At 31.7% G+C, this 12,545-nt stretch overlaps 3 protein-coding genes across 10 annotated transcripts; all 3 read right to left on the bottom strand.

Moving 5' to 3' along the window:
- Nucleotides 1-726: 726 nt before the first annotated feature.
- Nucleotides 727-7,266, bottom strand: LOC117242621 (aftiphilin). 4 transcript variants are annotated; one of them, XM_033509453.1, is made up of 8 exons: nt 7,130-7,266; nt 6,574-6,690; nt 5,166-6,409; nt 4,888-5,100; nt 4,677-4,832; nt 4,377-4,437; nt 4,034-4,162; nt 1,301-3,895 (listed from the first exon to the last, which is right to left on the bottom strand). In XM_033509453.1, exons 2-8 carry the CDS (start codon nt 6,674-6,676, stop codon nt 3,306-3,308), a joined length of 2,496 nt encoding a protein of 831 aa, XP_033365344.1. In that variant the 5' UTR covers nt 6,677-6,690; nt 7,130-7,266; the 3' UTR covers nt 1,301-3,305. The 4 variants fall into 4 exon arrangements, with proteins under 4 accessions (XP_033365348.1, XP_033365344.1, XP_033365345.1 ...); XM_033509454.1 differs by having other exon boundaries at nt 4,677-4,823; XM_033509457.1 differs by lacking the exons at nt 1,301-3,895; nt 4,034-4,162 and adding an exon at nt 727-1,119.
- Nucleotides 7,267-7,315: 49 nt separating this feature from the next.
- On the bottom strand, nt 7,316-10,825 carry LOC117242622 (zinc finger protein 678-like). 2 transcript variants are annotated; one of them, XM_033509459.1, is made up of 7 exons: nt 10,711-10,825; nt 9,964-10,262; nt 9,132-9,763; nt 8,775-9,068; nt 8,159-8,719; nt 7,663-8,098; nt 7,316-7,457 (listed from the first exon to the last, which is right to left on the bottom strand). In XM_033509459.1, exons 2-6 carry the CDS (start codon nt 10,231-10,233, stop codon nt 7,663-7,665), a joined length of 2,193 nt encoding a protein of 730 aa, XP_033365350.1. In that variant the 5' UTR covers nt 10,234-10,262; nt 10,711-10,825; the 3' UTR covers nt 7,316-7,457. The 2 variants fall into 2 exon arrangements, with proteins under 2 accessions (XP_033365350.1, XP_033365349.1); XM_033509458.1 differs by lacking the exon at nt 7,316-7,457 and having other exon boundaries at nt 7,547-8,098.
- LOC117242627 (spindle and kinetochore-associated protein 1-like) lies at nt 10,499-12,529 on the bottom strand. Of its 4 annotated transcripts, XM_033509467.1 has the most exons (6): nt 12,283-12,529; nt 12,103-12,211; nt 11,911-12,032; nt 11,369-11,825; nt 11,163-11,320; nt 10,499-10,863 (listed from the first exon to the last, which is right to left on the bottom strand). In XM_033509467.1, the coding sequence occupies exons 2-6, from the start codon at nt 12,188-12,190 to the stop codon at nt 10,651-10,653; spliced, it is 1,038 nt and encodes a 345-aa protein (XP_033365358.1). In that variant the 5' UTR covers nt 12,191-12,211; nt 12,283-12,529; the 3' UTR covers nt 10,499-10,650. The 4 variants fall into 4 exon arrangements, with proteins under 4 accessions (XP_033365358.1, XP_033365359.1, XP_033365360.1 ...); XM_033509468.1 differs by having other exon boundaries at nt 10,507-10,863; nt 11,163-11,302; nt 12,103-12,473; XM_033509469.1 differs by lacking the exon at nt 10,499-10,863 and having other exon boundaries at nt 11,000-11,320; nt 12,103-12,475.
- Nucleotides 12,530-12,545: the final 16 nt, after the last annotated feature.

The following is a 12,545-nucleotide window of genomic DNA, read 5'->3' as shown; positions in this document are numbered from 1 at the left end:
GGGAAACCTGCAATTTGTCTTTACGTACACTGTTTGTGAATGAAATTGTATAGCGTGAACTCGTGCCACCCGTGCCCGGTGGTGCCGCTCGAGAGAACGACACGTTGCCGACTCCTGCGTTTTCTCGCAAACGCATTTATTAGTCAAAGCAAATACCACAAGACATGCCCGACCTTTTCTATTGTCCAGTCACATGGAAATACCACATCTCTCCACTTCCTCTTCATAGAATTATACCGCACATCGCTGGTCTTTTAATACATTTCCTAATACATTATTCGCTGGTCTCTTAATACATTTTAATCTTCATCGAAGACTTTAATATTCCTTAAAATTAATACATCTCGTGCTGTATTTTTATTAAATTTTTGTACACTATATTTTTATTAAATATTAAATATTTTAATCATGCTAATCTTACATAATTTGTCATCCAGGTAACCTACATAGCACAAAATGTGTTAGAATGCACATTAACGTGACCTTAGCAAATTTTTAATTCAACCTGATTCATGACTTTTACTCTGTCCAGAGTCTTAACCTAATTGTGGCAATATCCAGTTTAAATATTCTATATATAACTTCAAATTTATCTTCTTCATATATTATGGCACCAGCCTCTTATAAAAAAATATTCCTGGCTAACTAGTAATACACTAGCAATTCTGACTGTTGCAACTAGTAGTGAGACCAATCATTACTGGGAAAGTAATCAGTAATTTTGAGTACATCTTCCATATTATATTTATTTTGTCGTATTCTTCAGTAGTTCTTTTTGGATAATGTATGTTGCAAGTATTTGTTTAAGCTACTCTTTGAATGCGAGTTCATAAAAATTCATTCCTGCTAAGAGCACACATCTCTCATAGTGCGACGTATATGTTCTTTCACCTGTTATTTTGCTGTTCATTGGTTGCGCACCTTGCCGGCGCAACAGTGAGCCGCACAATAAAAGGTTTCTCTCTTCTTCTCGCGTTAACTCTCTTCCTTCATGTATGCGGGCACACGAGTCGTGACCTTGTGGCATTTGGTACCTGTCCGTACCAGTCGGCGCACGACTACGCCTGACGTGTATAACGATGGGCATGATTCCACTGGCAAATTAGTAATTTTCCTGAACTTTTCATAGAACAAAAAAAAAGAAAAGAATCTATTATATTCTATACTATATAGGTGCCCCTTGAGCCATGAATGTGTGTATATGCACTTTAAAGTAACATGTGTGAGTACACATATTTATGTTAGCATCATTTTCAAACAGTGGTTAATAGAATATTTGGTATTGATTCAATACGGCTAATAAAATAAAAATAAGAGTTTTTATTGACACAGTAGAAATAAGAGTAAAGTATTTCTATATTCTATGTGTAAGTTTTAAGACTAGTACCAATTCAATGACACAGGCTTTCCCTCTGATCTATCCTGTATATAAGAGAACATTGTTCTTGCGTAGAAGATTTTCAGCAACACTGAATGATTACAGAAGCGATTATTAAAAAACAAAAGATTGTAAATATCACCATATCACCATATTTTTTCATATATTAATTTAACAAATTAACTGTGTGCACAGAACATAAAACAAATGTAATTAGATAATAAATACTTATGACAGAGTAATTATAATACCTATGATATAATATTAAAACACAATTAGATAAAATTAATAACGTTTTAACATTTTAACATTTTTACAATTAGAATATACCATTTGCTTAACACCTTGGACATTTTCTTTGATAATAGGATTATAAATAAAATATATAATATATCTATTATATAAATCGCCCATAATCGCCTCAATTCCTTTCAAATCTTCCACTCAAGATTAATCCTCTCCTTGCTAATAATAGAATACCTAGTTGGGCTTTAAATCATTATACTATAGTACGAACATTCAGTCTACGAAAAATAATAGTTATCAAATGTCAAAGGTATAAGCACCCCCTATTAAGTTTCTCACGAATACTTTTATATTCACCTACGATATCTTATTGTTATTATTTGTTAAGTCACTTTTGAACGCCAAGTATGTTCATGACAATTCCCTCTGAACGTAGTATTGGTAGTAAGTCTTAACTCGAGTATCGAATATTCGATATCACTAACTATCTGTAACTGTGGTGCGGTCAGGTAGTACAAACTTCACTGAAATAACAATTGTTAATAGTTCGGTTAATTCTTCGTTCGTTATATTCACATATTATCCTCTTTTCACATGGATAAAGAATACGTATATTTTTAATATGCTTTACGAAATAAAAATGCGTATATAAAGTATAATTTTTACAGAAGCATAATTGAACACAAAATTGAAAAATATTCTTTCTCAAAATAATAATTTCTTTCTTGATTAACCATGAAACTAACTTCTGACATCGTCGTATGCCTCCATTAACAATTTCTGGCTGCACCACTAACTTACTTACTTTTGCACCTGTTCACGGAACAGAGTCAGTACGTATAAAAGATTAAGTACATACTACTTACGAAGCTCACAAGCACGTAAATAACTAATTAGCAACACATATTATATCAACAAACTATACCATAATTAAAAAGCAAAGTTGGAAACAGAAATATGAATTATCTCTAATAAGAACTCCACCATATATCAATGCAAGAGTTCTTTTATTATCTAAAACAGATATGGTTAGAAATATCAGAAATTTAAATTTAATCATACTATATGTATAATCATACTGCCTAATCATATTTTACAAGCTATTTTAAAGTATACATATATTGGTCCACATCTGAGAGCAAAAAATAAAGAAGCAAGGAGAAAGGTCAAGAGATATCCATACCTGAGTTAAAAGAAATAACGTACAAAAGCTGTGTATTACATACTATGAGTGATGTTTTCGTTACTAATACTCGGAAGTATCTAGAGATCTGGAAATGATCACATCTTAAATGATAAAATATTATGACTCCATTTCGTGAACAAAATAATAAGGTTCTACACCGCCATTTTATCATGCAAAAATGATAGAAAAACTGTATTGTGGAATAGCTCCTTTCTATGAACGGAAAATAAACATCCATCGTCTCGCATATCCCATATCTCTTTTTTACCTTCCTGAATAAAGAATACAGAATACTTTATCAGTCAGTGCTTTTTTTTCTTCTTTTTTCAGGGGGAAAATATAGGTTAGGATCAAAGGTCGGCCCAAGCGCGGGTTTGAAAGGTTAGCGGAACGTCTTTTCTCCTTGGTTTCTACGTCTCATCAATTTGTCCACGGGACAGAGTGAGATCTATCGAATGTTGTGACCTTTCAAACTCGCGCTCAGACCGACGTTACTCAGCCAGGCATTTTACGACTTATAACACCCATTTCGCAGGCGAGCTGTTTGTGTTCCCGATCGAGCATCAGAGTTCTAGCGCTGAGAAACGAAAGATCCGGTAAACGGTTCAATATCCTCGCTGTTTCTGGCTGAATCGGCATTACCCGACCGAATCTGTCCATTACTACGTGCTCGGATCCGGATCTCTTGGTCATAGGCTTGCCACGGTAAACGTCTCCCGTCGTCGATTTCTCCGCTGATGAATACTGTTTGTCACTTGACGGAAACGATCTCTCAACCGACACGAATTGTTTTTCGCTCGTGTACTGTTTATCAATTGATAGAAACTGCTTTTCTGTTGGTAGACATTGTTTCTCCATTGGAATGCCTCTTTGAATACTTGTGCTCTTCTGTTTATGTCCTGAGTCGAGATCAGTTTTCCTCTTCCATTCTGGTGCACGTGGAACAGGCAAAGGTTCGATCATTTTCGAAGATTGTGAACGTTTCGTATTCTGTGACTTCGTGATATCATTCTCCAGAGAATCTATCGTCTCCACTTTTGACACTGAATTGCATCGTTCCCGATTTACATTTACTTCTGGGATATCTGTTGTTTTGTAAAAGATTTCATTTGAAAGCGGTGATTTTGAATATAGATGTGTATTACGATAGAGTAGAAGCATGCAGGAAAACAATCTAATGTGTCTGTGTGTTCTGGCTATACAAATACAAGCCTAAGACTTACGATGATTAATAGGATTCCTTGCGCTACTTGGTCGACGATAGGATTCAGAATTGGTGGAGTTGTGGGATGTTAGTAGAGGATCGAAGGGACACAAAAAGTCCAGAGGTAGAAGAGCAGATAACCCACCACCTAGATTACACGATTTATCAAAGAATATTCCCAGTAATTAGCACACTTTATACAAAACATAATTGCAAATGCAAAGTGAATAAAGCAATTACATATTTTTACACTAAAATGTGAGGTACTTCTTTATTTGTTTATTAAAGAATATCTGATATTGTGGTAGCAAAATAAAACTAATGAAATTGTAACATGAACATACATTGGTCTGAATACTTACTAGCTTCTAAGGGATTAACAAGCCCAGAACTATTCCAATCGAATTGAGCAGCAGGTACTTCCTAATAAAATTATGTCAATATTAATTATGATCAAATATACTGTGTGCAATATTATTAATTATTAGTAGAATAATATTTAAATAATCAAAAGAATTTCAGAAACTATTTAATAATAATTTTATGAAAACCTAATTGGAAGTTTACTACTTCTAATTGTCACCAATAACAAGATTCCATGAAATCTTAACTGGGGAAAAATGTAATAGCTTATCCGAAGAGTATTGTATTTAAAAACTTACTTCTGAATTAGTTGAAGCTTGGGATTTGCTGATATTCGATAAAGCAACTGGTTGAGGATCAGTTGTGGCTTTGATTGGCTCTAACGGAGTAAAGCCAAGATTCGCAGCAAATCTTGGAACATTCGGGTTCCATCTCGGCCCGAATAACTGCGAGTTCTTAAATTTAATCTTCGATCGATTGTACCATTCTATACAAGCAAATGTTACTCACGATATTACGAGAATCAATACCAAGAGAGTTTAGCAATACATTGTTGCTGGAACTGTTTGTCCATTGGTACGTCAAAGCATTCGTTTCCTCAACATTTTTAATACTTTGCCAGACTTCGTCCACCTCACTTATCAATGGCTGTATCTCAATTTCACATTGCTCAGAGTCCATTGAAAACATAGTAGTTATTATGTCCTCTATTTTGTTAGCAGCCTAAAGAAAATTTATGCAAGTTTCTAGTAGTTGATTCAAAGAAGATAAATATAAAAAAAACTCACGCTTTTATTTTCTATTCGACAAATTGACTCTTTTAAACTAATTTGCGACTGTTCTACTGAAGGCTGCTCGAATGCTGTTTCGAAATCATTGAAATCTCCAAAATCATCTTCCTCGTTTTTTTTATCAGGTACATTTGTTTCATCCAGTTTCTCGAATTGCGTATGCTCAGAGAAATTTGTAAAATCACCAAAATCGTCATCTTGAACTAGCATTTTTTCTTTGTTCTCTCTCGATTCCGTGGAACAGTCAGGAAACTCTGGCTGAAGTGTGGCAATTGAAGTTTCCAACATAGAATCATACTTGAAGTCGCTAAATTCTTCGCTCGGACACTTGGAAATATCTGGCAGTGCTGCAGAGTAGTGGTCATCTTCAATCTCAGAAAACTGAAGATCTGTGACAATTTCATGTTCCATTTGATCTTTTAAAAAAAACTCCTTACTTGAGTTATTAATGCTCAACTCATTTTCAATAGGACTACAAAATACTGAATTTTTAACATTTACAAATTCCAAACCGTCAGCTTCAAATGAAAAGTCATCTTCTTTAATAGATACATTTAGATTCTCTACAGATTTATCTTCTAATTTCGACTTTACAATGGTATCTTCTGAATCCAAATTCGAATCTTCTTTATTTTCTCCATTGAAGTCTTTGTTTAAACTGTTTACATTATTGGACGTGACTCCAGAGTCTTGAATTTTAAAGCAATCTACTTTCGAAATATCTGTAGATGTATTGCTACTGGAAATCCAATTTTGTGAATCTTCGAACTGTTCATAATCGTAAAAAGCATCGTTTAATGACTGTACCGTGTCAGGAGCGGCGGTCGGATCTCCTAGATCTAGACTTAAAGGTTCTATATCTTCTAAATGATTAGCTTCCCCCTCGTTTCCTTCAAAGCTATTGCTTTCGCTGGTTAAATTAACTCCATTAGAAACCCCTCTCTCTACAATAATTTCTTTATTATTATTGTTCACGTTTCCCAGGTTCTTTTTGCTATCATTTCCTATGATTTCATCCAACTTCTCAACTTCTGTCCCGAATTTAATATCATTTACAGTATCATTTATTTTCTCAAGTATTAAAAGGTCCTCTGTAATATTCGGTTTTGGACCAACATTTATTTGAGAATTTTCTAGAATTTCTGAAATACCATTTACTCTCGGTGAAGTATGTTGAGATGTTAAAGGTGTTTGGATTGGAGTTACAAGCTTATGCGGTGAATCTGATGATACAGATAATTCTAGAATATAAATGTTGATATATAATAGAAATATATATAACATTATATATTTATATTATACATTATATATATTATATATTTATATTACATTATATATTTTTATAATATCATATTGTATAATTTTATTATATATTATATATTTTTGTAAAAAATGTTGTAATTACCATCTATGCCTCCAGTAGTAAAATCTCCAAACTCATCTTCCTCAGAGTCCCCTAGATTGTCTAAAGGAGGAGGCGTAGAACTAACTAGCGGAGGAAATGCCATTCTTCATGGAACTTCTGAAAAATGATGTTTGTCTTCTTGTGACTGAAGAATAAAACTATTATTGTATAAACTTTTTGCTACTTATATAAAATATTTATGTCTATTTCTTAATATAATTCATCAAGTGAAATTCAATATTTCTTGCTCTACTTATGCTATCAAAATAAAAACATTTACCGTCAACATTTTTTATAATTTTATTTGAAAAGTAATAAAAGCCCTTTGAAAAATACAAAATTTTAATTTTCATTGTGATTTTACGCATATGTCAAATTGAATTAGGTTAGGTACGTGTCATTAAAGATGACAGAAAATATTGAATAAGGTAATTAGAAGGAGCATCGATTGAGTTTTAATTGATCGTTATATATCGTTTTATTATGGTATGTAGGTCGAAAACAAGATCGGTGAACGTTATAATTGAAATTAAAAAGTGATCGAACATAGACTTACAAACGAGTGTCAGGTACGTGGAGCACCTTACGAAATGATTTTTATCTGTAGTTCGTCATCATTTCTATTGTAACGAAATCAAACCTCATACGTGTGCAATCTTTATCAGTAACAATTGCACTTGTTATAGTCGTAAGGTTCAGTGGTACGAATCACGAGACATCGGTCGTATCACCTGTTCTATACGTGTTGCATCTGCGCACCTGTTCGCGCTTCTTATCGCGCCTAATTTTAAAGGAATACAAATTTAAATCACTTTACAATATCAATCATTCTTTTTCTTTCCTTTTACGATATTCCTTTCTTATCCATCCAATATTTACATAACCTTAAAAGAACAAAGATTCTTAAAAGTAATTGATATGCATAATTCATAATTTTTTTTTTAAATATAATTTATAAAGCATTACCATCATAAAAATTTTATTTACATTTTATTAATCACAACATAACCTTTGAAAATAATTCATTACAACAAAAGATTATCATAAAGTGTTTATATGAGAGTATTTAATAATTATATTTAGCTTAACCTATTTTGTGTCTTGTTTGGCAATATGTTGTGTTCGCCTGTGTTTTCTCATGTCTCCTTTTTGTCTGAAGCATCTTCCACAAACATCACATGCATGTGGTTTTTCACCAGTGTGAATCTTTATGTGGTTGTTTAAAGCTTCTGTTCTGGTGAATGCTTTTTCACAATAGTGGCACTTGTATCTACGATCCCCTCTGTGTATTAGCCTATGTTGGTAGAAGACAGAACCAGTTAAGAAAGCTTTGTTGCAAACATCACATTTGAATGGTCTTTCCCTTGTATGTTTTTTCCTAGTGTGGTCTGCCAAATCTGGCTTTATTGTGAATCTCTGATCACAATATTCACAGGCATAGGGTTTTACACCCATGTGGAACCTTTTGTGGGTCCACATATGACTGGATTGAGTGTAGCTTTTACCACAGATATTGCAAACATATCTATATAAGAATAAAAAATCATAAAAATTATAAAATATTAATATAACTTAATATACGTACGGTCTTAGTCCACTATGTCTTCTTTTATGAGCATTTAGAGAATTTGCAGTTGGTAAAAGACTACCACAAATATCACATGGGAATTTGGAGCATCTGTACTTTCCATGTTCTTGAAAATCTTCTATAGTCACAAAAATACTTCCACAGAGTTCACAAATGAACTTCTCTTTGCTCTTCTCTGATCTTCTAGGCACTGGTTGGTGTCTCTTCTGCTTATGTTTATAAAGCAAAGATAGTTCCTTAACATCTCTGTCACAAATCTCACATAAAAATACTACTAGCACTTTGAATATTCTTGGGTGCTCTTTCCAGTGAAGAACAGCCTCTGCGAAAGATTTGAATGTAGAGTTACAATGGTTGCAAGAGTATGGTTTCTCAATAACGTGAGATTCTCTGTGAGTTTTTAAGTGATCCATATCTGCAAAGTGGCTGCTACAGAATTCACAATGGTACAATTTCAATACTTGCATCTCTTCTATAAGACTAATTTTCTCCTCATGTTTTTTGCAGTGTTCATCTGTGGAATCGCAACTTCCAAAGACTTCACCGCAACGAATACACCTATAAAACATAACTTGTTGATTACTGAAGAATGATACAAAAACAAATATACTACCTCCAAATAGTTTGACTGTTTTCCAAAATGATGCTGTGCCCAGCAATGTGTTTATTCAGTCTTGATTTTTGTGTGAAACTTTTTGAACATTCTGGACATTTGTACGGCTTTTCTGGAAGGTGAGTTACCACATGGCGTTTCAAAGTGTATCCATCACAGAACCCCTTGGAACAAACTTCGCATACATGAGGTCTTGTTTTTCCATCCACACATATATGTTTTTTTAATCCTTCTTGATTTTCAAATAGTTTTCCACATTGTAAGCAGGATACTCTACCATCTTTACAATGATATCTGCAAATAAAATAAATGGATATATTACTTAAATTTTTCTATAATAATTTTTCTAGGTAATACCTCTTGTAATGATAAAACAATTTTAATTCCTTCCCAAACGTAATTTTGCAAATTTCGCAATACAACGCTTTTGCATCTTTATGAAAATGTTGATGAAACTGCAATCGTTCTTCAAACGTGAAAGTTGCAAAGCATATATCACACTTGTAAGGTTTGGAAGTACATTGTAAATTAGGTTTGCATTTATGCTCATCAAGAGTCTCTTTTGTATGATACAAATTCATACAAGCTCCGCATTTCAGATATTTCTGCTTGGTACCCAAACAGAACAAAGTTATAGATTCGTTTTCTGGTTCCTCATTCTGTTCAATATTAATTTCATTAGGAATTTGTTCCTCATCACTACTCTCAAGAACAATATCGCTATCGTACAGTTCAACATCTTTTCTACTCTCTTTATCTTCTTTATAAATTCTCATCCGTCCTTCAACACACAATGGACAAGAATCAATATTCCCCTGAGAATTTTCTTGAACATCATTTCTAGCATTATTGAAAGAATGGTTTTGCTTTAAAATTTCAAGAAGAGTTTCCTCAGCTCTGATACATTGAACATCAAATTCATTGCACCAAGTAATCTTTTCAACACATGTTGGACAAAGTTGTTTGGGGAGAGGATCAGTTTTCTTTACCTATGAAAAAGTTCATATTTAATGATCATATTTAAAAATTTAATTATTATAGAAAAATTCGTATGCATAGCAACAAAAAGAATTTAAATTCTGTTTCATTTATCTATAAGTGATCTTAATGTTTTCATTTTAGTAATTATATATTTACATAAAATTAGTGTAATTTGTACTAAGGAGTAAAAAATTCAACAAATAATTACCTTAACACTTAAACATGTGTTTATTTTATGCAAAAGTTTCAAAGATTCACCAAATTCGGAATAGATGTAAATCGGATGTAAAGTTTCTCCAGCACATAAACGACATAAAGATTTTAATCGATTTTGTTTATCGGGATCTGGAGCTAATTCTAAAATTTCATTCGAGGAAAATGGTTCCTCCTGGGACCAAATAATTGATCCTTCGAATTCATCAAAATCATCTTCATGCTCGCTTAATGTGCTAATCGACTCCATTCTTCCGCTATTCATGTTGGAAGAAATCTACGAATTCTTTTTATCTAAAATTTTAACATTAATCGATTATATTTTAAAGAAAAAAGATATACGATAAATAAAAAGTTACATAATCATGAATTTTCGCTCGAACTGTTTAATTCTTGAGAAATATCCTATATAGCGATAATTATTTTCACGCGCTTTCGTATTAAATGAAAAATATTTTATTATTTACAATCTTTTAAATTTTACATATAATATTTGAAAAATTATTCTCATAACATTAATTATATATTATCTTTTTTCAATATATTAATCATTAAGTTGAGATTTTTTGAATATGCATTTTTTACTATTAAATTGTTAAATTGATGTGTAATTTCTTAGTTGAAATAAATTATTGTTATACGGTAAGGTTACTATTAAATATTACAAAAAAAAATGATAGTTTTAGACTATCTTATCTCCACAAGTGGAGCGTACGATCGAAATTATTTCAGAGCAGATTACCTCGTTCCTTGGAAATGAAAAGGGAAGAATTCTTTCATGGCAAACTAAACTTGTGTCTTCGTTTCGTCGAAACAATTCGACAGGGAGTCTAATCTTTATGAGTTGAGTGTTTCTGGTAAACACGCTCCCACGACGACCGAAACAAATGCGAATCTTAAAAAATTTTCGCAGTTTAAGAACGTTAGAAACTTATTTGTCATCATTTGATATCTCAATTATAAATTTTTAATCAAATTAATTTGAGTAAAACCTTGATATTAAATTTTAAAGACAAAATAAGTATAAGAAATGGGATAGTAGAAAATATATTTTACAATAGTATCAATTAATATAACTAATAGATGCATAATTGCTAAATTACATTTTTACTCTTTCTGTACAATAAAACATTCATTTATTACACAATATCCTGATTTATAATTATAACTTAATTATTATTTTGGTAATATTACATATCGGACATCATTTTTTATCCTGTGCTCCCTTAATCTTTTGCAATGTCGTAGAACTATCATTAGATTTAATTTGAGTTTGTCTAATTTGGATTTCGTTTGTCTTTCATAATCTTCACCAGTGAAAAAGTATACATATTCTGAAACACAATTTTTACCTGTAATAATAAAATATGTACTTCAGTTATATAAAATAGAAAACTTACTATTATCATTACAGATGTCCATTTCCTGTTTTTTGTAGTGTAAATAAAGATTCAAATCGCCTTGTTTTCTAGCATGAGCTTTCCCCAATGATAAAAACATATATTTTGCTTTTAATATTTGATTGATGGTATTTATAAAATTATTGACTGTTTCTAAAGATTGTCTCCCAATAATGTACTTTGGGATTTTATTGAACTCATCCGTGTCTATCAAAGATATCATAAGACAAACTTCAGGTTCGTTAAATAATACTTTTTTACAGTCTATCATTGGAGTCTCTTGTTTTTCTCTATTGTCACTTATTACTGTATGTACTGGTGTGAATTCCTCTCCCGGCATGCTTCTTAATGATAAGGAATTTTGAGTTTCATAATAATCATGAATCAACTCAGATGGAATATTTTTTTTCATGTGATTGATTTTTTTATTCACAGCTTTGATATGTAACATTAATTCCTAGAATTAATTTTATTTTTAGATTTCTAATTAAAACTTATTTAAACGCAAAATGTGTAAAAATATAAAAAATTATAAAACATACTCTACATTCATTATTCTGCTTCTTTATTTCATCCAATTTTTGCCTCATGATTTCTATATCATTACATTTCTGCAAGATTGCTGTACGCATTTTAAGAAGTTCTTCTTTCATTGCATCTTTGCCTGGACATAAAATTAAATATAAATATTGTAATATAAGATATTAAATTAAAGAATACAAATTTAACCTTACTTTTAACAAATATCGTTGCAATTTCAAGATCTTGCAATTTTTCACATTGTCTTTCCAAAATTTCTTCCAGTGTGTAAGAGGTTGACATTTTAATATATGTGCTTTGTAACTAGTAAATTGTTAAAAAGCAATTGTTTATGGAATAACTTGGGAGAATAGATATAATTTGTTAGGTATTACCTGTTATTACAAATAACGGTCACTTTTCTATCACCGTTTATAAACTTCAAATTCAATTCGGCGTAGTTTACAAATGGCGCGCTTGTCGGCGTCGGTTTAAAAACTTAAGGTAACCCACAATTAGCCGTTCTTCTTTGTCAGTTGTAGGTCGCTTTAAAACTGTATTTGAAGCTTTAAATTAAGAAACTAATGCTATATAAAGAGTTAATGATTCTTAATAGGATTGATTATTGTATGATTCTTATATACTAATTAATTAAATT

The sequence above is a fragment of the Bombus vosnesenskii genome, unplaced genomic scaffold (assembly GCF_011952255.1).
Source record: "Bombus vosnesenskii isolate JDL3184/JDL3185 unplaced genomic scaffold, Bvos_JDL3184-5_v1.1 scf7180000016274, whole genome shotgun sequence".
In the NCBI taxonomy this organism is placed as follows: Eukaryota; Metazoa; Arthropoda; class Insecta; order Hymenoptera; family Apidae; genus Bombus; species Bombus vosnesenskii.
Note: the sequence above shows the minus strand (reverse complement) of the source record. Positions and strands in the feature narration are given on the sequence as shown.

Bases quoted from the DNA above. Each gene is read 5' to 3' on its own strand.
- LOC117242621 (XM_033509453.1), bottom strand. From the start codon at position 6,676: ATGGCATTTCCTCCGCTAGTTAGTTCTACGCCTCCTCCTTTAGACAAT. The intron at 4,833-4,887 runs GTGAGTAACATT...ATTAAATTTAAG, and splicing joins GTATTGATTCTCGTAATATC to AACTCGCAGTTATTCGGGCC. The intron at 3,896-4,033 runs GTAAGTCTTAGG...ACAAAACAACAG, and splicing joins AAGGAATCCTATTAATCATC to ATATCCCAGAAGTAAATGTA.
- LOC117242622 (XM_033509459.1), bottom strand. From the start codon at position 10,233: ATGAATAGCGGAAGAATGGAGTCGATTAGCACATTAAGCGAGCATGAA. The intron at 9,764-9,963 runs GTAATTATTTGT...ACTTTTTCATAG, and splicing joins ACACATGTTTAAGTGTTAAG to GTAAAGAAAACTGATCCTCT. The intron at 9,069-9,131 runs GTATTACCTAGA...TTTTATTTGCAG, and splicing joins TTGTTTTATCATTACAAGAG to ATATCATTGTAAAGATGGTA.
- LOC117242627 (XM_033509467.1), bottom strand. From the start codon at position 12,190: ATGTCAACCTCTTACACACTGGAAGAAATTTTGGAAAGACAATGTGAA. The intron at 12,033-12,102 runs GTAAGGTTAAAT...TTTTATGTCCAG, and splicing joins TGCAACGATATTTGTTAAAA to GCAAAGATGCAATGAAAGAA. The intron at 11,826-11,910 runs GTATGTTTTATA...AATTAATTCTAG, and splicing joins AGCAGAATAATGAATGTAGA to GAATTAATGTTACATATCAA.